The sequence below is a fragment of the Girardinichthys multiradiatus genome, chromosome 7 (genome assembly GCF_021462225.1).
Source record: "Girardinichthys multiradiatus isolate DD_20200921_A chromosome 7, DD_fGirMul_XY1, whole genome shotgun sequence".
In the NCBI taxonomy this organism is placed as follows: domain Eukaryota; kingdom Metazoa; phylum Chordata; class Actinopteri; order Cyprinodontiformes; family Goodeidae; genus Girardinichthys; species Girardinichthys multiradiatus.
In genome coordinates this window covers 21451275-21475845 of record NC_061800.1, presented here as the reverse complement: position 1 = coordinate 21475845, position 24571 = coordinate 21451275, and the positions used below count along the sequence as shown (strand labels likewise).

General features: G+C 37.8%; 2 protein-coding genes across 2 annotated transcripts in view; one reads left to right on the top strand and one right to left on the bottom strand.

Moving 5' to 3' along the window:
• dcaf6 (ddb1 and cul4 associated factor 6) overlaps positions 1 to 14358 on the bottom strand; it is a 36903-nt gene extending 22545 nt beyond the window's left edge. Inside the window, exons 1-7 of the mRNA XM_047370574.1 lie at positions 13971 to 14358; positions 9847 to 9908; positions 5671 to 5763; positions 4024 to 4209; positions 3822 to 3935; positions 1494 to 1629; positions 1021 to 1232 (exon numbers count right to left, since the gene is read on the bottom strand). Coding sequence (XP_047226530.1) covers positions 1021 to 1232; positions 1494 to 1629; positions 3822 to 3935; positions 4024 to 4209; positions 5671 to 5763; positions 9847 to 9908; positions 13971 to 14058 — 891 coding nt within the window. The 5' untranslated portion in view covers positions 14059 to 14358. The remainder of the gene's footprint in view (positions 1 to 1020; positions 1233 to 1493; positions 1630 to 3821; positions 3936 to 4023; positions 4210 to 5670; positions 5764 to 9846; positions 9909 to 13970) is intronic.
• Positions 14359 to 16018: 1660 nt separating this feature from the next.
• On the top strand, positions 16019 to 22940 carry mpc2b (mitochondrial pyruvate carrier 2b). The gene is made up of 5 exons (XM_047370570.1): positions 16019 to 16380; positions 19038 to 19078; positions 19333 to 19417; positions 19766 to 19877; positions 22028 to 22940. The coding sequence occupies exons 1-5, from the start codon at positions 16287 to 16289 to the stop codon at positions 22074 to 22076; spliced, it is 381 nt and encodes a 126-aa protein (XP_047226526.1). The 5' UTR covers positions 16019 to 16286; the 3' UTR covers positions 22077 to 22940.
• Positions 22941 to 24571: the final 1631 nt, after the last annotated feature.

Here is a 24571-nt window from a genome sequence, read left to right as displayed (position 1 = left end):
TGGAAAAGTAGACTGGTTGGTCATGGGATTATGCTTCCCTGGTCTACATGTGTGTTGTGGACCTGGAGAAGGCTTGGGACCATGTTCCACAAGGTGCTGCGCAGGTATGAGGTCTCTGTGGGGCCTTTAAGGGCTATCCGATCCTTGTATGCTCAATGTAGGAGCGGTGTCCACATTCTTGGCACAAGGTGTTCTCAGCAGCTCTGCCAGGGCTGCCCCTTGTCATCCTGTTTGTGGTGTTCATGGACAAGATCCAAAGGCATAGTCACAAAGAGGGGGGAGTCCTATTTAGAAACCTCTGGATCTCATCTTTGCTTTTTCACAGATGAGGTTCTCTTGTCTTCTTCAGGTCATGACCTCCAAGGTGCCTGCAAGGGGAAGCTCAAAGTACAGCTGCTGCTTCTTCATATCAAATGGATCTGGTTGAGGTATTTCAGGCATCTGATCAGGATGCATCCTAGGCATCTCCTTTGGAGGTTTCCCAGGCACTACCCGCTGGGAGGAGGGTGTAGCCGGGGAGAGAGATATCTGGGTTTCCCTCCTGGACCTGTTACCCCCATGACCCGATCTCGGATAAGCTAATGACAATGGACGGACGGACACAGTTTAAATTACTTAACTGGAAAAAGAGTCTGCAATTATAAAAGTCTTTCCATACTTTGTTTTCTTTTTAAATACTTGGAAAAAGAACTTTAAAATACTTTAACTCCATACTGCGTAGGAACCCCGGAACATCATTCTATAAAGCCACAATATGAAAAGTTACAAAGAATTGCTTTCCTGACAAGAACAGCTGATATACAAAAAAAGTAAAACCTCTCTGTAAGAAACAAACTTCTGTTGCTGTTAAAGAACAAATGGACACTGCGTTTAAGACGCGGTGGTGTAATAGAAAATCGAAAAATGTTCTTAGCATGTCTGCACTACATGAGGCAGTGTTGGAAAGTGTCAAAGACAAAAGGGATACAAAAGCAACACGTGTTAAGCTTGTGATGTTTGAAGCACATCCTGTAATCTCACCTCCTCCCTCCTCTCCTCCGACGGGCCCTTGAGCTCTCGGGCCTGGTCGTCTTTGGGATCAAACAGGTAGATGTAGTCGGAGGAGTAGCTGACCAGCACCTCTTGACCGTCCTCGCTGTAGCAGAGAGAAGTCACCCTGCACGACTTGTTGGACAGGTGGGACGGTACGAACCGCACACACATGCCTGTTGTTCCCCGGCCCATGTAGTTACCTGAGTAAGAAAAGAAGACATATTGAAGATATGAGTATCTGTTTAACGAGTCTAAGTAATCAGATGTAAAAATAGGTGCCTGCAATTTGGTTTAGTTTTTTCTGTATGCAATCCTCAACAAACATAATGTATAATCTACAGAAAGGTTGCCAAAGTTGTAAGATGCATTTATAATCGTGTCTCATGTGTCATATCTGTTGTCAATCCAGAGACTAAATCTTATGGAAATCAACATAAATACAAAGAAAACAGGCAGTTTACCTGTGGCTCTGGTTCCCAGCATGCGTCTGTCATATATTCTCACAGAGCTGTCTGAGCAGCCCACAGCCAGATAGTACGGCACCAGAGGTGAGATGGATATGGAGGTCGCTGCTCTTCGGCAGTTAATAAGAATGTCCTGGGATCGAAGCAAACACCACAAGGTGAAGTTCAGAACACAATAAGCTGGTATTTGTTCAATAATAGTTCACAGTCTGAAAGCAGTGAATTAACAATAATCTATTTTTTCCAATGGCGAGAAAATTTCTGATGCAGTTAATACACTAATGTGTTCAAATAATTATTGTGTTAGCTTTATTGTAAAACTCTCTCCCTGTCATCAGTAAAGCAGACACTATTCTGGAGTGAAAGAAAGATGCTCTATACTTTTAGGGGAAATATTAGCCCCTATATACAGTAAAGAGTTACAACATTTCTCCTTAAAGGCCAGTGTGTACAAGTGTAGCTCAGGCTCTTGTGCACACATCTGTTTTCCAACATCATGTGAGCATCTTCTTTTGCTTTAAACTTCCCTCATAACCTTCCTTCCTCACTTTAAAGTAAATAATTTAAACTGAAGGCTAATTCCCTAAACATCAAAATGTGTACAAGATATAGAGTTGTTTCTGTGCTCTGATTCTGTTGCAACTGTGCAGAACCTGCTGCAGGCAGGAAGCGAAACCAGCTGTTGGTTTGCAGGTACAGCTGAACTGAGCAGAGGAATGAACCCACACCTAAATACATTATGTCAGCTATATTTTTTTGTTTGTAAGAAAAGCTAAAATAATAGCATAGATGACTTTAACTTACGTAAGTGGTGATTTTCTCAGCTGATGTGATTAAACTGAAACAGGATTTTATCAAAATGGAAGACCAACCTTGCAGTATTTTACTTCCTGATAACTAAAGCAGAGTAATACTTGAATGAAAGCAGTGTTTTGGTAGAGCTGCACAACACATCGACTCTCTGGATGCAATATTTGGTCAGATGTCATATTTCAAGCTCTGTGCATTTATACTCTACATGCCAATAATATAATAATAATAATAATGCACACACACGTAATATTTTAGAGCCTGAGATGCTAAAGCTCATAGAAAACAGCTGGGAAATTGTAATGATAGGAAAGAAGGAAAGAAAACGCAAAAATGTGGGTTTCGTAATAATATTATCATGGCATTTTTAACAATAGTATCACAGTTACATATTTTCCCAATGTCATGCCGCACTACTATTAGAGAATTCAGTTATAATAAAATATAATGTAAGCAAAGAAAACATGAAAAAAGTAAGCATATATGAATACACTCACAAAGACCAAGTTGTGAATACTACAATGAAACAATCAACATGCTAATATGTGCATGGCGTCATGATATATAGATTTTTCTCTTTATTTTGTTAAAAAAACATGGGGAAACTTCAGTGAGTTCATGTTGGAGCTCTAAATTTATTTCAGAATAGTTAGATGATGAAATGTAAACATAAATAATAAATAATTCAGTTTTAACTTGCACTGAACTTAGGTTGAATTTGCAAAAGATCAGAAAATTAAAGCAAAAACCCAAAACACGGCATTTATAGCCAGCCTGGTTGTTATCCTACACGTTTTAAAGAACCACCCAAATGAGAGGAAATATGTAAACAGCCATGCTACAACAGATTAATCCTGATGAAACCTTACAGAGAAGTTTTTTCTGAGAGCATTAATGGTCTGTATCTAAAATATGTTAAGGTTTATAAATGTGATCACTTTTAAATGTCTGAATCATTGTTGTGGTAATACAAATGTCCAGATTAACTGCACTGTTCAGCCAAATAAATTATCTGTGGAACAAAAGATAAATATAACTCTTTTAAACCAATGGAAAAAGCTGCTTCATCTGAGCTGAACAGAAATGATGTATTTAAAACACAAGTTGTTCAGGTGACACTTGGTTGTTTTTTTCCTTCAGATTAGTCACTGATGGCTCTTCTCTCAAACTTAACAGCTACAGGGTTAAGAAGGGGCATCAACACCACCTGGTAAAACTATTCAAGCAGTTTTAAGGTCACAAGTTCTGATCTCAAGAATGAAACATGAGACAAGAGTTTAAAGGCTTCCAAAACAGCCTGGACTGAAGTCAGGAACACAGTTTGCTGAAGTACTAGAAGGGACAGGCAGCAGTGCTACCAGGCAGACTTCAGTACCATCAAGATTTATCAAAAACATGACAGATATTACACTTTCATTCTCTGCCATTCACGTATTGTTGTAACGACATTCAGTTAAATGTATTCTTCCATTTACTAATATTCCTAGAATAAAAGCATCCCAGCAATCAGCGTACATCTTTGCAGTCTTCTTTAGTGCAGCTGGTTTTTGTCCGCAGGTCAAACCACCGCACCGTGCCGTCCTCCCCACACGACAGGAACGTGTAGGGATCATTTGGTACAGTCATAATCTGAGTGCAAAACACAAACAGTCAGAGGAGAGATTATTGAAGAAAGGAACTAAAACTTAATGGGTGCGGCAGCATCACCGTTTGGCACCTCGTAAGCTGTTCCGTAGTGGCAGGTGAACTGACACTGTCGGTTGTAGTCTGGACTCTTTTCTGTGTGGGTGTAGAAGATGATGCCGTCTCCGGAGCAGGAGACGATTTCCTGATCGTTCGTGTGAGGCATGAACTTCGCACTGAAGATGTTTGCTCGATGACCTGAACGGATGGACTTCTTAACCTGAAGATAAGAAGAAAAAAAAGTTGGCAGCTACAGTTAATTTGTGGGATTTAAACTCACGTTTAGCCTAAACTTTAATCTTCAGATACAGACGTAGTATTAACTTGTCTCCAAACATTGCAGTGTCAATTGTCTGCATACTGTAGCCTTTTATTCACAACTAGAAATAAGAACATTTCTCAAAACATTCAACCACTGTTTTAAGGATACAATCAGAACCTGATGTTTACATACACTGTGTAGAAAGACAGATCAATTCTTTTTCTCATTTTCTGACATTAAGTCAGAGAAAATATTTCCTGTTTTGGGGCATTTTGCTAAACAAAAGAATATTGAATTCATCAAATTCAAATGTTTACATATATTATTTTAGAACGGTCAAATTCAATAAATTAGAATATGTATTCCTATGAGGTTCGTTTGTCAGATTAAAAGTACCATTTGAATTAAAAATATTTTGTATTGGTCTGATATAATATCCTGATCTTAAATGTCATGTTTCCATTAGCTATAAGCAGAAAATCATCATAATTAATAGAAATAAAGGCTTGAAAACATCAGTCTGTGTGTAATTAATCTATATAATGTCTTTTACTTACTAAATTTAGCTGCTGAAATAAATTCACTTTCAATAATATTTTTATTTATTGAATATGACAGTATTTGGTAGAATCCCCTTTAAACTGTCCGACTCGGGACAAATGTTTTGGGGTTTGCAAGCTGTAATTTCACTTTTTATGTTGCTTTTGGAGTAATTGCTTCCCCCATCTCTTTCATGTACAGAATGATGGCTGGACATTCTTGGGGTTTATAGTTGCATGTACTTGTTTGAACAGATGAACGTGGCACCTTTTGGGCATCTGGAATGTGTACCCATAAATCAAGTAGACTTGTGGAGGTCTGTTATGAATTTATTGGCTAATGAATGTGTTATAGTTGTACATTTTACTGGAAATCAACCTGCCAGAAGCTTAAAAAGCCACAACATCATCAACGGTGCTTTCTAAAATTGATCTAATTCCTAATTTAACATCTACCGTAGGTCCTAACCCCATTTCAACAGATATGCAAGTCTAGCAAAATAAAAGGTAAATATTTTTCTGGCTTTTCAGTCTACCTGATCTTTCTGAGTTAAAGAACACCTGACAGGTAACTTTTCTCTGTCCATAAACGCTTAAATGTATTGCTCAGGCCTCATAATATGGTTGAACCTGTGTCCAACCAAAAGGACAGGATTACTAACTTACAACACAGTAAAGATTCTCAAACTAATGGTAATCTTAGGATTCTGGTCCAAGAAAGCAGTCTATAGATTATGAAGCTTTATTATCTCCAGCTGGATCAAGTAAAAGAGCAGGAAAGCTCTTCAACTTTTGTAACAGGGAGACAGATACACCAAAAAAAAATCCTGTTCCTGTAATAGTGGTAAAAAAAAAAAAAAAAACACAGGTTATGACCTACCTTCTTGTTGTATGGGTTAGTGATGACCAGAAAGGTATCGTCTGACCCCGACAGGATATATTCACCTGTGTCGTTCCAGGATATTGTGTTGACCTGAGAGGAAATGAAGGAAGAAATGGTTAAAATAAGAGAAAACTCATTTGGACACCTTCATGGAGGTGTTTCCATCGTGACATTCTGGAAATAGCAGAAAATACTAAAAAAAAATCAAATATAAAATGGTGACACATACTAAATGCATTTATTTTGTATCTTAACAGAGGTCGTGTTACTTTATTACAGTTTCTCGCCCCTTTTTATAATTACTTGCTGGTTTGAACTAAATAACCATTCATATACTTGTGTGGGCAGCCATAAATATCAAATTTCAAATGATTAGTTGAAATTCAGTTGAAGCTGAACAATGTTATTTAAATGTTAAATATCCACACTGCCTGTCTAAATGACAAATAACATGCATGCACAGACTGTAGCTTCTCAGATCTGCAACCAAGGAAGAAAAAATACCTGAATGTCAACTAATGTTCAGACTACAGGCCCCATCTCCTAACAGACCACAAATAACACAAAATGTCAAGAATGTCAGAATTTTAGGATTCTTATTCAAATCGTAATAAGTTCCTGAATTTGTAACTGATTCGTATTTTATTCTTAGTCATTTCTTGCGATTCTGGACTCAACTGGAATTCATGGCAAAGGTTTTGAGCTGCTCCAAATGTTGGTGCCGAACTCCTAACTCCAGAACATCTCAGTGAATGCTTAACAAATTCCTAGTTCATTCTTAGGGATTGTAACAGATTCCTAATTGCTTCTTGGGCATTCCTGTGTGTTCTCGACTCTATCAGGGATTCGTGAAGCATCGTCTGGACCCCTCAGGGCCTAAAACTGCCCAAAAAACAAAAAACACAACATATAAAATCAAAACAAAAATAATATTTTTTTTTTTTTAAATGAAGAAATATAAAAAATAGTAAAGCTCTATTTTTATTGAGTTTCTTATTAAATGTTATGTCCAAAAAAGTTCTTTAGTTGTTACATTTTATTGGCAAACACAAACTATTCACTTAAAGCATTTTATCTTCTAACAATCATTCAAATAACATTCACTCCTGCTTGTCCCTCATCTCTTTCATTGCATCTTGAGGGAAAATCCCAGGAATTGTCAAGAATAATAATAAATTCAAATTTAATCCTATCTAATTCTTAAATGCATTCTACATATTGATTCCTAACTGATTCCTAACGTTCGTTACGTATTCTTAATAGATTGTTTTAAATCGTACCGAATTATTGACAGCATTAATGCAAATGAAGCCACATCTCTTAATTTATCGTTATCTATCATGTCTGTGTTGCAACTGAATCTTAGGGCGTCGCAGATTGGACCAGAAAATTAGCAAAATTCCAAGAATCCTCCCGAATCCTACAATTTTGCAGTTCTTGCCGATTCGTGTTATTCGTTGTCTGTGTGGAATAGTAGCCTAAGTAAGCAGATTTCAACCAGTATATTTTTTTTCTAAAATGTGGATGTTTATGATTAATTTCATTCAATTAACTGTTTCCCCTTACATGTGTCTGAAACAAGAAAATCAAAAAGACCAACGGTATAAAAGGGGTCACTGTCAAAGATGTTTGTACTCTCTTTAGTCTACTTTATCCATCTTAAAATGAGATTTATTTTACTTTACTTTCAAACCAAATCAATCAGCTTAGTTTATGAAATTTTGCTTCTAATTTTCAACTTAAATCCTACATTTATAGTCATGTTTTGAACAAATTGAACCGAAGATCAACACTAACTGAACAGGAACGCGTCCTCTCAGGTCCTTTTGTTCCCAGCACCAGCAGAACAAAGCGCCGGCTCTCGGTTTGTTTTCACTCTGTGGATCAATATTTCATTAAGACCTGCAGCCTCGTTCAGCGCTCCACCGTGGCAGACCGGCGCGCTGCAATCAGCGAGATCACTCTGGGCTCATGGTTGGACGGCGAAACAAACCCACAACTCCGCAACAGCCAACGTTTTAATACCAACTAAATGCACAGAGACGAGCTGATTCAAATGAAACATTATGGGTTTTATTTGTTGTGGTGACATTTTTTTTTTTTTTTTTTTTAAACACAGGGTTGAATAATAATGTCAATAATGCACGGGGATTTCTCTCATTGAGGATGAATTTAAATAACTTCCCCTTTTTCCTTCCCTATTATGTCATGTTTGAGCAAACTGTTGTCTTTCAGCACACTAAATCATCACCAGGTTTCCTATTTTCCCGTCGACACGAGAAAAACCAAACAGAATCCATCCGCTCTGGTGGAGAAGCAACAGCTTTTAGCAGAAACATACGTTTTAGTCGATTTATTGCTGGATTAATGCAATCTTTGTACACATGTTTCGTTTCTACCAGCAGGAAGGATTTCTATTGTCTGACGTTTGTGTTTCTCCACCAAGTCCAAACACAGTGGGTTCAGATAAAGTCGTTATTTCAGCTGGAAATGAAATTATGCTGATCAGGCCCAAAAGCAAGATTATATAAGCCACTGATCTTGATACAAAGGAGAAGAAAATCTAATATTGAAACAACTCCTGCTAGCATGTTGCTTAACAAAGGCTCACTGTAACAAATAACAGTTTATGATAGTAATTGTTCCCTTACCAGTCATTAAATAAGCTACCAACTTCAGAGCAAATATTTATCCTAATTTTTATTTTACCCCGTAGCTTCCTTTTTTGAGCCAATCCTGTTTTTGAAAAACAAATTCATAATTAACGTGTCTTTCATATTTCCGCGGCACAACATTTAAATTAATACTCTTGTGACGACGTCGGATAAAAATTGTACTAAAATCTGGAACGAATTAAAAACTCAAATCCAAATGCTTCCAATGTTCTATTTTTCCACGTATCTCATCTTCCTCCGGATATGTTCTGACTGCAACACATTTAAAGGAACAGTAACAACTCAGCTTGCGACTGTTAACACCGGATTTATTTGACTTTATGGATGCAGTATCATCAGAAAATGTGCAATGCCTGAGTGCTTCCATGACTTCAACGTTCAGTATCTGGCAGTTGTTCAGTATTATTGTGTGTTTTTCAATGTGCAATAAAAGGGCAAAACAAGGAGGTTGATAACTGGTACGGCTTCATCTCTGCAGTTTTAAAGATTGAGTTGATCAAGTGGATAAGCTGAAATTGAAACAGCATTTTTATTTCATTATTGATCAAGCAGGAAAAAAAAAAAGATATAATTATAGTTTACATGTTTCTTCCAATCCTCCAGCAGGTTTCAGTCCATACCACCCAGTTTTCAGCTCCATCCATTTTCCTATCAAATCTGAGCAGCTACCATCTCCCTGCAGAAGACAAGCAACCCCACAGCATGATGCTGCCACTACCGCCACGTTTATGGTGTGGTCAGGGTGGTGTGCGGTGTTAGTTTTCCACCAGATACAGAGTTTTGCATGTGAGCCAAAAAGTTCAACTTTGCTCTCATCTGACATGGCTGATCTGAAAGATGTTCTTTGGACCGATTCCTTGAGCTGAGGGCATCAGGATGTTTTTCACTCACAGAACAGCTGGATTATTATTGAGATTAAAATCACACAAAAGTGGGCTAGTTACTGACTTCTGAAGGTAGATGGCTGTACCGGATTCAGTGCAAAGGCACACAAAAATATTCAGATTCCTATTCGGGAAACGAAATTTGAAAATCATGTATCATTTTCCTACTTTTTTGCATTTATTCAATATTTTGCCTTCATCTATTAAACATCAATCACAGTGAAATTTAAAGGTGAAATGTGGAAAAGTTCAAAAGATATGATTACATCTGTATGGCACAGTATATAACCTGATAATGCAAAGGAGAAGAAAGGAAAAAAAAGCAAGTTGATGTTTAAAAAAATACACATAAGCAGCTCCCCCAGGTCATGCAAGTGTTGCTGTGGTGTTTTGGACGGACTGAAATCCTGGCTGATAGTGTGGCGGGATGTGTGACTGATCTGTCAGCTTCAGGTTTCTCAGAGGCATCAACAGCCTGACCTGCAGCCGGAGATCCGCTCGAGTTTACACGCCGTCTAAGGGAAAGCGACAAACTACGAGGTTTCCTTCAAGAGAGAATAAACTCATAAAAAGAGCGAAAGAAAGAACCCGGTGCAGAAATGTAGGACACTTACACAACCATCGTGGACGTTGAGTGTCGCTTCTAGTTTAAGCCTCTGGACAAATTCTCTTCTACCTGTAGAAAAGACAAACATGCGCTTTTTAAAAAAGGATTTCAAAACCATCAACGTTCATTTCAGTCAGTACCGAGGGCCTGGAACACTTTGACACTTTCAACATTTGTACATATGTACTTCATTTCTGCAGCAGGCACTGCATTATTCACGACGGCCTGTTTGCACCTTCAAGCAGCAGAACCATTGCTGCTGCAGCATGAAAACAGAAAGAGGACAATGTAAGGACTCCCTGGTGTCGTTCTCAGTTTAAAAGCAGAATTCTGTTAGGATTTGGGTTTATTTCTGAAACAGCACCACGCTCTTTCAATCATGGAAGGGATGTCCTCTTTAATATTTACTGCTCCTCTATGATCATCCATCAGTTTGGATTATTTTTCTTCTTTTACAATGCAAACATTCAGTGAGCCGTTACCTTCCTCATAACTTAATATTCATGTTTATATCAGTCCTTTCCTCAAAGACCACGAATTTAATGACTTCCAAGCTATTTCCCATATCATTAATTCGCCGTTATTACACTCTAGAGCAAATTAACACAGCAATGCAGTTTGTGCTATTTTTGAACATGTTTTGTCTTCCGATTCATGTCTGCACTGATTTCAGAAAGGCGTTTAAACTAAATACATGCAAACCCAAACTATCAGTCCCAGCAGATGTGAGAGATTTGCAGCCGATTCTTTTTTTCCGTGGCCTTCACCTCAGTCTCAAACACAACAGGAAAATAACTGCTTCAAGCGATCGAGGAAAAGAGTTTCTGACAGCGAGATCTAGGGCTGCATAATATGAGGAAAACATCCAATTGTGAAATTACGATCAACAAATGTTTTCCTCGCTTTTCTTTCTTCTCCATTATTACAACGCACCCACCTTTCACCGCGAGCTGTAGCATCTGAGCCACTAAACGTATACATCTGATGAGGGCATCAAGGGAGGTTGGATTCCCTACCTGGTGACCACTAGCGATGGGAAATTATCTAACCGTCAGCTGATCAGAGGTCGCACTAGACTCACAGGGTCAAATAAAATCCGGTCATAATCTATTTGTACCCGTCACTTTATTTTTTTTATTTTTTTTGAACGGTGAATCCACATCAACCAGATGAATATATGTAACTTTTTCTCTGCAGTGAGGAAAAACACTGACTGTGGTCCCAGTTTGTGACAAACCTTTAAGTCTATATAACCCACCCCTAGTGCCTACATATATTTCTGGCATGCGGAGTGAGAACGCATGGTTCTGGAAATATTATTGCATCCAAACAGAATGCAATATGCTCCAATGACAACTGTCATCCAATATACTGTGCAGCTCTAGCAAGCTCCAAGATCTAGAGCGCACACATTTTGCATGTGCAAATAGCTTTGTGAATTTTCCCCTTGGTCGTTAGCATAAAAACACGATTTTATGCTAAAAATGCCCAAACTCACGTCGCATAGTGTTATGTTTGGACGTAATGAGTTTAAAACTCAAAGCCACTAAATCAGTTCTAATCCATTGCATGAATCTATTGCATAAAAATGATGGTTTAAATAATTAGCAATCCATGTGGTTTAAATGACAGGAGACTCAAGTTCGATTCTACCATAATTCCATCTTTACTGTTGATCTCCCCGTCTCACCTTGTGATGCACCCCGGCTTGTTACCTCGCACTGTTCTTAACGCTAAATATAACCGATAAGAGGTGCGACCCACACATCCCTGCATGCGTCCCTTGCCCGTGCACAAACACAGCTCTGACTTTATCTCAGCTGGGCTAAATACAGCACTGACTAAACCTCTGAGGCACCAGCTCCACCTCAACAGGCTCATATCTCTTCATTCAGGCCTCTGTGTGGACCGCTTGACACAACAAGTCCTAACGATTGACTGCTTTCCTAAAAGCAGCCGTCTCCACGGTTCACGCCGCTCTGGTTTATCTGAGCTGTTCAATCCCAACCAAAGTACAAATGAATGAAAGCAACACTTGCTGGCTTTGCTCTGATGGGCTAAAAGAACCTAAAACTGGAATTTCAATCAGGATTTTAACAGCTGACTTTACATATTTTAACCCTTAATGTGAAAAGGATGAAGAGAATTCATCTCTGAGTGCAAAACATTAGTAAAGACAAACTTGTAAGGTTAGAATAGAAGATTAGAAACTGGCTGAATTAGGTTTAATAGAAAAAACACTCCTGACGAACTTGGCAGCAGCAGACAGAAACTTTTTATTTTCAAACTTTTAATTTTGTTTCATTCTTCGTTTCTTGCTCTTTTCTGTCTGTGCAAAAGAAGAACTAGAAATTTAAAGTTGACCAAAAAGTGTTTAAAACATTCAAACGACAGGTCAGAAAACATCAAGTTACAATCTTTCAGGAAATCAATCTTTTTGCTGCTACTTCCAATAAGATGACGGCATCCCAAATCAAATTAAACAACGCTGTAAAAGATTTATTGTTTCACTAATCTAATCTGCCGGCTCTATTTTCCACCATTTTCCTATACTCTGCCAGTTACTGTATATTTTACCGAATGAGAGCTCAAACAACCATCAAGACATTATTTACTACCTTATATTCACCATCAATTCCAATCTTTTTTTTTTTTTTTTTTTTAAGAAAAACTAAAAGAAGGAAAGCAATTTGATTGTTAAATATTTATACAGCAGCAAAATAAATTCGATAATCCTCTTTTCTAAAATACCACCTTCTCCACAGAGCTTAAAGAAATGTATCATATGTTCAATTGATATATGAAATATGACAACAAAAATGTATGTTTTCATATATATCCAGGCTCTGGATGTTTCAAAGCGTATAGCATTGCTTTATTGTTGTCATGAGCTGTTAAAAAGTTTCAAAACAGCAAAACTTTTCCACCATATGGTTTATAAGCCTTTTAATGAGAAGTCGGTGGAAAAATTCATTTCAGCTGTGCGGAGCAGTGAGTAAGTCAGTGCTGCCCCACCCCTACCTGTTGCTGCAACCCTACTCCCTCACACTTCGGGTGTGCTTGGAAAATTTTCTGGATGTAAATAACAATGACAGTTGAAGTTTTAAATTTAACAGAGCTCCATTCGTCAGTGTTTTAATACCACCTCTGTTAGGTGGCATGTCTGTGAAGCAGCCAAATTTTCCAGACCAAGTATGTTTACTTGTAAACTACTACTAAGACAAAGTTTATTTAACATTTTTGCTCAAAACTATAAGTCAAAATAACAATGAATACATGTAAGTAATATTATCACAACTCAAATAATTGACATGTTATATTATTGTTGCTGCAGTAGGAGTAACTGTTCCATTTCTGTTATAATTAAAAGCTTCTTGGTCATGTTACGCATTTTTGTTTTACATTTTCGCATGAATACAATGAGGCCATGATATTTTATTAAACAATAGGAATCACATTTTATCCAATCCTTGTACAAGTCTTAATTTTTATTCTTATGCAATTATAAAGTCTCAAAAGATTTTGCGGTTTTCTTCTTTTTTTTTTTTTGAAAATCTATGACATAGGAAATATTCTTATTATTTCAGTTCAGATATGGCAACCCAAACTCAGACATTCGTAAGTAGACATTTTAATATGTGAAGAGATCTTTAATGGCAAATCAGATGCCAGCACCACTTAAAACAAAAACAAACTACACTATTAACAATTATATCTACAACAACTTGCAATTTATTTATTTCTATTGGTAAGATGCTTTTGTTTTTTGACAAATTATGTGTTTTACACATATGTGATGATGCATTTCTGACACTGAACAGTTTTAAGTTCCGTTAAACCACTCATTAAAGCAGGCCGAATATTCCCGAGATCTGATACAGATTTACCATCACCGATCTGTTGCCTGGCACATGGATACTGGATTATATATATACTCTAATCTGAAGTATTAAATGCTCTGAAAAAGCAGCAAACCTCCTGCTTTAATCTCAATAAAGTGGCTAAACCGCTGGGTTTAGACAGCAGAATAAGCTGAAGCTGAATCTGACTTGAAGAACAACCAAAAACAAACAAATCAACACGTCCTGTTACATATGTCAGCGTTAGCATCGCGACTTATTTTGTTCTTACCTAAATAGCTGGTTCTGATGGAGTTGGGCTCACCGTATCCAATCAGACGTTTATTAACATCCCAAACCAGGTTCCCAGTCCAGGACATTGCGAGCAAGTGGGTTTGTTTTTAGCTGACAATAACATCTAAACTAAGCTAACCCTTCCACGGACGACGTCGCCTTTTGTCGGATTTCCATCCACTTCGATCCCCTTCTGTTGGGACGGTACTAGCTGGAGGTGGCCCTCAGCATCGCTGAGGGGGGAAGAGTCGCCCCAGTCCGATCCCCGCCGTCCGTCCGTCCCCCAGAGTCCACACGGTCCGTGTTCCTGCTCTACAGGATCCAAACTGTGTCTTTCTAGCCTAGCCTGGTTTATATCTTTCTGCGGATAGCGGTCAGCTGGATCAAAACAACGCGAGAAAGTGCGTGTTTTTGACAAAGAAGGTAGGTGCGTTCGTTTTAAAACGCCTGGAAGAAATTTCGCCCGGAGTCTTTGTAAATACAAAATTACGTCATAGATATTACAAACGCACCATTTAAATATTGTATAAAATTCATTTAGTATAATAAGAATAATTAGCTCTTTCTTGCAATAACTGAGTTATACTGAGCATCCACATTTATGTATATAAACATTTATGAATAAAATTGAAGACAGTGAAATAAATTCAGGGTTATCTTTCTTTAAAAAAAAGTGTATTATCTGTCTCCTTCATACAAATGCTCCCACCGCAAAATAATTCAAATATATGTTCAGTTGCAGCCTAAAAGGAATTTAATACAAATACGTACAAAAAGAGAACAAAAGCCTGGTTACAGCATTACAGTGCAAACAATATTATTAAAATCATTTCAATATTTTACATACAAGCAATTCTTAGAGCACTGTAGTGGCAAATACCATGTCACCACTAGGGTGTAATTTTGTTATTCTTATTTTTATTATTTACAAATGAAGCCAAAGTATCCATGCAACTTAAACTGTTCCACATTCCCCCATTTGACAATAAAAGCTTTTGATACATTTTATTGGCAGTCTATGTGATAGATCAACACAAAGTGTTGCATAATTGTGTAATGAAGGAAAAGGATACATGGTTTTCAGACATTTTTTTCAAATCCAAATCTAAAAAATGTAATGTGCATTTGTGTTCAGCTCCTTTACTCGGATGCCTTTAAATAAAATCCAGTTCAACCAGAAGTTACATTATCAGAAATCACCTAATTTGTAAGTATAGTTCACCTGTGTGCAATTTAATCTCAAAATGCAACATACACCAGCAACTCTGGCAGGTTGACAGGTTTGCCAATAACCAGAGAATCAGCTAGGAACCCCATTACAACTCTGGAAGAGGTTCATAGATCCTCAGATATCTGTCCACATGACACGAATGTGCAAACCACGAATCTGGCCTTTATAAAAGAGGGACAAGAAGAAGACCATTGATGAAAGGAAGCCATAAGAAGTCATCTTTAGGGCTTGCTACAAAACATGTAGGGGCACAACAAACATGTAGAATAAGGTGCTCTGGTCTAAAGAGAACTGTGAATTATTTGGCCTACATGAAAATCACAATTTATTGCGAAAAACAAACAGTGTGCATCTGCTTGAACAAATGATCTTCACAATAAAAACGTGATGGCAGGGTCATGCCATGAGGATCCTTTTCTTGTCTTGCACTTTTAATTGGAGTGAAAATATCCGGGGAGGCTGAATACATAAGAATAACAAACCTTTCAGAATTTTGTTCATAAATAAAAAATTAAAAAAAACATATATAATTTTCCTTCCACTTAAGAAATTTGTAGCACCTTTTGTCAGAATGTCACAAAAAAATGTGATAAATACACTGAAGTTTGTGGTTGTGCTGTAACAAAAAGTGACAATTAAGGTTCAAGAGATATGAAGAAAATTGCCAAGAACTTTTAATTCTTTAAAAACGTTGTTGTTTCCACCCTTCTGGTACACTTTGAAATAAAAAACAAACACTTCCGATCATAAACCAATCATCTCACAGCTTTCACCGTCTAGACCAATGGGAACTCTGCACCACTGTAAACCCGCCTATCACGCGGAAGGTTGAGTCGAACAGAAAGTCACCTCGTCGTGTCGGTCAGGGGGAAACTATTGACAGCTAGCAGTAGCGGTAGCTTCTGCCGGGGGAAGGTCGACAGTAGGACAACAGCATCCTGCTTTAACCCTGAACTTTCCCGTCTCATATTTAAATCCCATTAAGAACCGTTTAGCTACTGTTCTGCGGCTGTTGCACGCAGATAAACAACAAGCTAACAGTTTATAGCAAGCTAGCTTCTGTAGTCTGAAAAATCTAGAGTCATGGCTGCGCTCAGAGCTTCCTACCACAGGATTCTGGACCGGATCGAGCACATACTGCCCGCCAAACTGCGACCTCTCTACAACCACCCGGCAGGTAAAGTACCGTCCAGTCTCCTGGTGATACTGGCGAGGTGTTGCTGGGAGTGCAGCTGTGGTGGTGTGAATGTTTATGTATGCGAAGCGCATCCTGAAGAGAACAGCTGCTTTGCGCCTCAGTTTTACGAAAAGTTGTTCTTTTCATGTAGTAATCTCACTGTTCGAAAACGTAATGTGCTCCAACCAGACCTAATCTTCTTGGACTGCAAAGAGTTTATAGAGTCGGGAAAGTTTCTGTCTTATAGGCTAATAGGTTCTGGTTTGACAACATTTAGTTCATTCAAACTTTCAGGCACTTCTCAGCTGACACAGCTGTCATGTTGCTGCGTTTTGTTTCTTGGTTTCTACTGCCAAAATAAAATGTATTTTCATGAACAATTAAGTTTTTGTTCACTGTGAAAAATGAAATATTGGAGTTTTAAAGCCTGTTTTGTACTCTGGGTATTTTCATGACAGATGATCAGAGGTCATTTTTTTCCCAAGCTGTGAATCTTTGATAACTTTCAAAATGAACTGTTGCACGGTTGCATTTTTATGCCTCATTATGACTGAAAATATCCAAGAAACCCAATATTTTCTAGGTAAACTTGAGCAAAACTGAAAGTTGACTAAATGTTTTGATGTTTTTGCTCTTAAAAACAGACATTTCTGTATTCCGAAGGCCTAATTTGTGCTTCTGTTCTTGACCTGAGGAAGGATTTTAAACCCTGTGGAAAATTTCAGTGACCTCTACGGTCTCTCATGTGGTATTAAAAATCTCACCTTTCCTCATGTCTTGTCTGCTCATTGTCTGTCAACAAGGGCAGCCTAATTACAGTAGAAACACCTGGCTACAAGACTTTTTCTTTTTTTTTTCCACAGAACTACAGCCTACACTCTCAAAATCAAAGAAATAACACTAGATTTAATTTGCCTAATTCCATAATCCTGAATGTGTGTCTCATGTTTAGTGACTTCTCACACTGAGGTTGATATTTTTATTAGCGTACTGAAGGGAGATTAAGGTGAAACTGACTCTGGCCTTCACTGTGCAGAGATCTTTTATCAAGGACGACTTTCTTACCAGGTAGTCAGGACGGCGACAAAAGCCAAATCCCTCCAACATGATTTGCAGCGACAGACGTCCTACATAGCTCGCCACATTTGAGAGGAGCACTGAGTCCAGACTGGCTGCTTTTATGATCAGGGTTAGAGATTAGGCAATTTAATTGCGTGTCATTCCTGTTTCTTGGAAGTACAGCTCTGTTTGATTATGTGGTTTGATCCGTTTTGACACGTCGAAGACAGGAAGGAGCGTAACTCTGTGAAATTAAAGAATACCTTTTAGTTTTTGTCCAGTGTAACATGTCTTACCTTCAACGTTTTGTGTTGCTGCAATACTGCTGTCCTGCTGGAATTCAGATTGCATCATTGTTAGTGTTTTAAGAGTGCAAATGTATTGCCATAAAATATATATTGCAAACTAACTAAAACATAACTTGGTTATAGTTGTAAACAGAGTGTTTATTTAATAAATGCAGTGAAAACAGAAAACATTATAAAAGTTAGCATTGGATTTGGAGAGATCTGAGCAGTGAATCAGCAGGTCAAACGCATAAAAGTCCAAATTTCCGTCTATTGTTTTGCTTTTTTTGTTCATTAAGTAAACCAAAATTAAACCCCCCCCCCCCCCCCCCCCCCCCCCATTTTGTTTGCCTTTAAGCGCAGCATAGTGTTTGTTATACTTAGTTTTGAGATTAATTAAAATCTGATGATGGTTAGGGACATGCACAGGCTTTGATGCATAAATAGGGACTTAATCTTGTAAGTCCTTAATTTTCTTTTGGATTTAAAACTACTACATCTGTCAAGGAAAATTGATCCCCTAATTGATGTATTTCGGGTAAAAGTTGCACAAAAAATTACCATATTTATGTGTTACCAAAACCAAAATAAAGCTTGAATGAATTTTAAGTTTAACTTTGAAGATCTATTTGCATTGTGATTATTTAAATTAGCTAGTGTTGTGTTTTATGGGCAGTAAGTAGATGTTTATGTATAAAGCACCCTCCAAGACATAAAATCACAAAGTGCTGTACAATACAAAATTACTACTGTAAAATAACAAACAGTTAACCCATTAAAGGAAAAAAACAAAAAAATCAATATTGATATTTGGGTTGATTATTGCTGGGTCGTTACTGATGGAAATGGTTCACGGTTTTAAAACCCTGATTGATCCTTTTTCTTGGACAGTTAGAACACTCAACGATGAGCTAAAACCTAATGTGGTCAAACTCTGCTGTATAGTTATTGGATTGTTTTTAAACAGAAAAGCAACAATTAACCTTACTGCTGCTAAAATAATCTAACATATTTATTGTTACAGTTAAAGTAATGTTATCTATATGTAGACTTAAGCAGTAATATGGAATATACACCATCTGATTATGTAGCAGTTTTCAATATATACATAATATTATATCTTTAAATATATCAAGCTGGTATTAGCAGGTTAATTAATGGAGGACTTTAAGGTTAATGACGGATCAGTTTTGCTGTACTTTGATGGCATCGTCATACCTCGACACCAGCAGCCAGCTTGTGGATATTAAACAGTGTAGCATCCATAGAACTGCCACATCTCATGTTTTCCCTCTCACTGTCTCTCCTCAGGTCCAAAAACAGTTTTTTTCTGGGCCCCGGTGTTTAAATGGGTAAGTGCACTTTCACACACATTCATCTGTAAACCTTTGTACAAAACCAGATGTTTTTCCTAACCTTTGGTGGCTTTTGACACCTTTAAACAAAGTTTAACATGCTTAACTCTCTCATCTCAGGTTGCGTGTCTTCTCGTCTGGTTGCCAATTCAGCCGATGAACATTGTGTACCTCAGATATGTTTTTTTAGGTCAAAGTAGATCTTTTTCTGCTTTTAGATTAAAGAAAATATGCTCTTTTTTTTCCCCCAGAGCCTGGTCTTTGCTGGTTTGGCTGATATGACTCGACCAGCAGACAAACTCAGTACCTCGCAGTCCGCGGTGCTGACAGCCACAGGTGGGTTTTAGTTGAATTCATCTCGACGGATCATTTAATTTTAACCAGAACGGACATTAATGAAGGTGAACACACTTAAGGTCTGGTTACAACAAATGATCAGGAAACAAACAGTGAGGATCATATAGCTTGTAAAAGTTCCTTCTGTGTTTGTTCATCTGTTCAGAGATAATTTGATCAAACTGTGCTAAAGGTCACCCATTGCATCTTCTTTTGCAATGTGTTACTTCAAACAAGTCTTATCTATCAGCCTTTTTTTTTTTTTTTTGCCAAAACATAGAGTCTGTTCTGGTTTATCGTCACTGTGGACAAACGTTCCCCCCCCTCCCTCTCTTTCTCCTCCCTCAGGGCTCATCTGGTCCAGATATTCGCTGGTTATAATCCCCAAGAACTGGAACCTTTTTGCTGTGAACTTCTTTGTCGGGAGTGCAGGAGTGTCCCAGCTTTACAGGATCTGGAGGTGTGTTTGTGAATTCACCACAAAACATGCGGTTGAAAGGGGATTTATCGGTGGATTCCTCAAGCAACGATGGCACACTTTACTGATGATCTCTTTCAAGGACTGGAGAATGAAATATAGTTGCTTTCTTTTATTATAACACACAATCTGTGATCATTCCTGATGTAAAACACCAGTAGGGTAATTTCACACCAGCAATATGACAAATGTATCCTTCTCAACTTGCGTCACAAACATGTTCTTGATAAATATGAAAGTTGCTGTAAAAATGTTGTCAAATACCAGGAGCAGGGAAAAATGTTGAACATCGTGATCAGAAAATATTCCACAAAATGTAAAAAAGGGAGGGTTTTTATCACATTTAATGAAAGAAAATGTTGAATACCTAATAAAGTTCTAGCTGCAGCACATACATATTTAATGTGCAACATTAGTTTTCATCATAGCTGAAAACTAGATTTAAAGAGTTCAAATAGTAACAAATAAGAACTATATTTACAGACAAAAAAGATCTTCCTTAATTTGATTACACCAATCAGGCATAACATTATGACATCCAGAGGATGCTACCAGTGGACTCCTCTGGACCCCTGGGGGCATTCTGTGTTGTCAGCAGCAGATCCATTACGTCCTCCAAGTTGTGAGGTGCGAGACCCGTGGATCAGGCTTGTTAGTCCAAGTCGACACCTGAACCAGTTTCGCTTGGCCCAGGAATGCTGCTTCCATTAAACATCTAAATGGTCTGCAACAATGCTTGGGTTGGTGGTTCTTGGGTAGGTGGTTCACGTGCATCCACATAGAGCTAATGGTCTTTTTGGTGCTTAACAAGGGCAGCATTGGTACCCTGACTGGTCTGCAGACTCATACACAACAACTGTGTGTATCAGGACCAACACTAACATCTTCACCAGGGATGGGCGATATGACGATCTTAGATTATAAAGGATTAGAAAATGCTGACAGTCTGCCAAAGCAGAGAGATTGTGAGGTTGATTGATAGTGCATATCTGTCCATTGCAGTTCTATGCGCTTGCATACGTTTAATTTTCCTCCTTTTCCTTCAATTTAAAAACTAAAAGCCAACAAACAAAAAGGTTTGCGGCCTGGATGAAATGGTAACTGGTTTTAATGGTTACCGTGGTAGCAGTACAATATAAGTTGTAAATAAAATTAGCATCAAAATTAAAAACGCTAAAATTAAAATGCTGTTATGGTGTAAATTTGGTGATACTCTGCATGAATACTTCTTTATCTTTAAACATTAGATTACATTACTGATGAAATAAGCCTTCATTATAGATTAGCATAACAGCCCTAGTTTTTATTAAGAACACGAACGTTATGAGGGAAATTAAATCAGTTTTAGTCTTTCATATGAAACTGTAGAACAGGGCTACGTTATTTAGTTTTTTATGTTATTCTGAAAGACATCCCGCTGCCTTGTTCTGAGGATGCAGTGAGCCTTTGTGTTATTCAGAAGCAGGACAGCTGGATAATAAATATCTAAAGTAAAGAGACACAAGATTTAACATATATGACTGAGACTTCCTGTTTTAACTTTTTTCCTTTACTAAAAAAAATCAAAATTAAACCTCATGTATGATTTTTTTTTTTTTTTCCCTTTTTAATATTTTTATATGATTTAATTTTACCCAGTATTTAAATGGGAAAGTTGCTTGAATTTGGCTTCTAACGGTGCATGTTTTAGACTCTAGGTGGTGCTATAATGCTTTTACTAAAGTGATCCTGCCTCCAACATGTTTCCAGCAGTAAAACAAAGAGTTGCAGCATAATCCAGCAGAACAATAATACGCGACCTATTGATTGAATTAATACAGGGTTCCCACACATCTTTCACTGATTTCCAGTGTTCCCAGTATAAATCCAAAACTTCATCAAAGATCTTTGGCAGATTTATTTAATATACAACCTATAAAAAGATGATGAATAGATGGATCTACAGCGAGATGATTAACTTCATGATGGACTTCATTAAAATCAAATTTCACATGTTTCCAGACTGACAGACACTGCTTTAATTGCATGGGAAGCATTCGGTGTAAGGGACAAAACTCTGGACTGAAACGAGTACACATAAAGCTGCAAAATATTGGATTGTTCAATCTTATTTCTTCTTCTTGTGTTTGCAGTTACAAGCAGGAGCAGAAGGAAACGGCCAAGGAGGCAGCTGAGTCCTGAGGATATTCTCGCCGTGATGCTGATGACACAAAGGGAGACTTTTACGTCATCTCTCGACCATCCCATACTGTTTCCATAACACCCATGCCATAACCAGATTTGACCACATTAAGCCTGGTGTCCATGTAGGAAATAGGCACTTTTCCCCACAAGTTTCACCTTTTCTCAGGGTGTTTAAAACAATAAACGAACTTTTTTTCCCCAACTAGTTAACACGTTCAAGAACCGTGGTCATCAACGCACAAGTTCTTCTTGTTCATCAAGTTTAATGATTGTACAGTGTCTGATTTAACGCGTCATGCTTCACATCTTGTGCACTAGTTGGGGGGTTTTGCTTTTATTTTTCAACTGACATCTTTCAGATGTAGCAACCAGTACCTCAAGCAAGTTTCCCAACCCACACCAAACTGTTGGATCTGAATTTAAGAAGGATTTCATCGCATATTTGTAATTTATCTATAATTGGCGGCCAGGTATCTGTAAGTCAGCGGTTATTAAATTATTGATCACTGTGTAAAGATCTTACTTTCACGTTTTCATCGGTTTTGGAACAAACCCTGAGTTTTTGATAGAAAGGTGTAGGAAATGATTTAACGTGTGCAGCTTTGCGAGCCAACGAGCAAACCCCGATTTAGACTCTGACGGCTCGTTTTAGACGTCCTCCTAAGAGCCTTGATCTTTTAAATGTTTTATTTTTTTCCCAATTGACACGATCAAATTGTATTTATGCAGTAACTCCCTAATTTAGCAATAATTGGTGTAATTAATCTGCTGACTGTTCAAAGATATTTTATGGATGATTATTAACTGTAATGAAATATGTACTGGTAATGATGATGTATTAATAAATCAGACTAAACACTGCCTGGTTGCATCAGAGTGTTGACAAGTAACGGGATAGACATGTTAATTATGAAAATGGTTGCAAAACTAATATCAAATATGACAAATGTGTACATCATTTACCTCAGACTTGATTGTAAATAGAGCACAAATTTTAGATTTACAGTGGGGGTTTTTTTCCCCTCACTGACATTAAATCAGACTAAACTTTTCCTGTTTTCAGTCAGGATTACAAAACTTTTCCAGACTGATGATGTTTTACTCAACACAATGAGACTTACTTTCTTCAAAGTCAGAAGTTCACATACACTAGATTACTGTCCCTTTAAATGCATTTGGGAAACCCAGATGGCTTTGATAGATTCACAATATTTGATTCAAAAATTAAATCAGAAATCAGCAAAAATATAGAGAATTATGAATCTCCAGAAATCTGGTTAAACCATGGGTATAATTTCCGGATGCCAGAAAGTGCCACTCTTACCTGTTTAAACTATACCAGAGTAGAAACAGCATGGGAACATCTACCCATACTACTGTCCAGGAAAAAGGTGGCCTCTGTATCCCAGAGATGAACATGTGTTGTGTAAAACCACAAGACAAAAGCTGGTAAGAGTCCATGGGTTGAAAGGCCTCTTGAGGAAAATTTCATTACAATAAAAGCAATATAAAAAGATTAGTTTACCTTGAGAACAAAGACCTTAATTTTGATAGACATGTCCGGTAGTCTGATGCAACTAAAATTGTAGAGCTTGAACATTTATTGGTACATTTGGAGGAGAAATGGTGAGGTGCAGAAGTCAAAGGTGGCAGCATCATGTTGAGTGACAGTTTTGCTGCAGGAGGACCTGGTGCACTTCACAAAACAGATGGCAGGAGGAAGAATTGTGGGAATATACAGGTCCTTCTCAAAAAATTAGCATATTGTGATAAAGTTCATTATTTTCTATAATGTAATGATGAAAATTTAACATTCATATATTTTAGATTCATTGCACACTAACTGAAATATTTCAGGTCTTTTATTGTCTTAATACGGATGATTTTGGCATACAGCTCATGAAAACCCAAAATTCCTATCTCACAAAATTAGCATATTTCATCCGACCAATAAAAGAAAAGTGTTTTTAATACAAAAAACGTCAACCTTCAAATAATCATGTACAGTTATGCACTCAATACTTGGTCGGGAATCCTTTGGCAGAAATGACTGCTTCAATGCGGCGTGGCATGGAGGCAATCAGCCTGTGGCACTGCTGAGGTCTTATGGAGGCCCAGGATGCTTCGATAGCGGCCTTTAGCTCATCCAGAGTGTTGGGTCTTGAGTCTCTCAACGTTCTCTTCACAATATCCCACAGATTCTCTATGGGGTTCAGGTCAGGAGAGTTGGCAAGCCAATTGAGCACATTGATACCATGGTCAGTAAACCATTTACCAGTGGTTTTGGCACTGTGAGCAGGTGCCAGGTCGTGCTGAAAAATAAAATCTTCATCTCCATAAAGCTTTTCAGCAGATGGAAGCATGAAGTGCTCCAAAATCTCCTGATAGCTAGCTGCACTGACCCTGCCCTTGATAAAACACAGTGGACCAACACCAGCAGCTGACACGGCACCCCAGACCATCACTGACTGTGGGTACTTGACACTGGACTT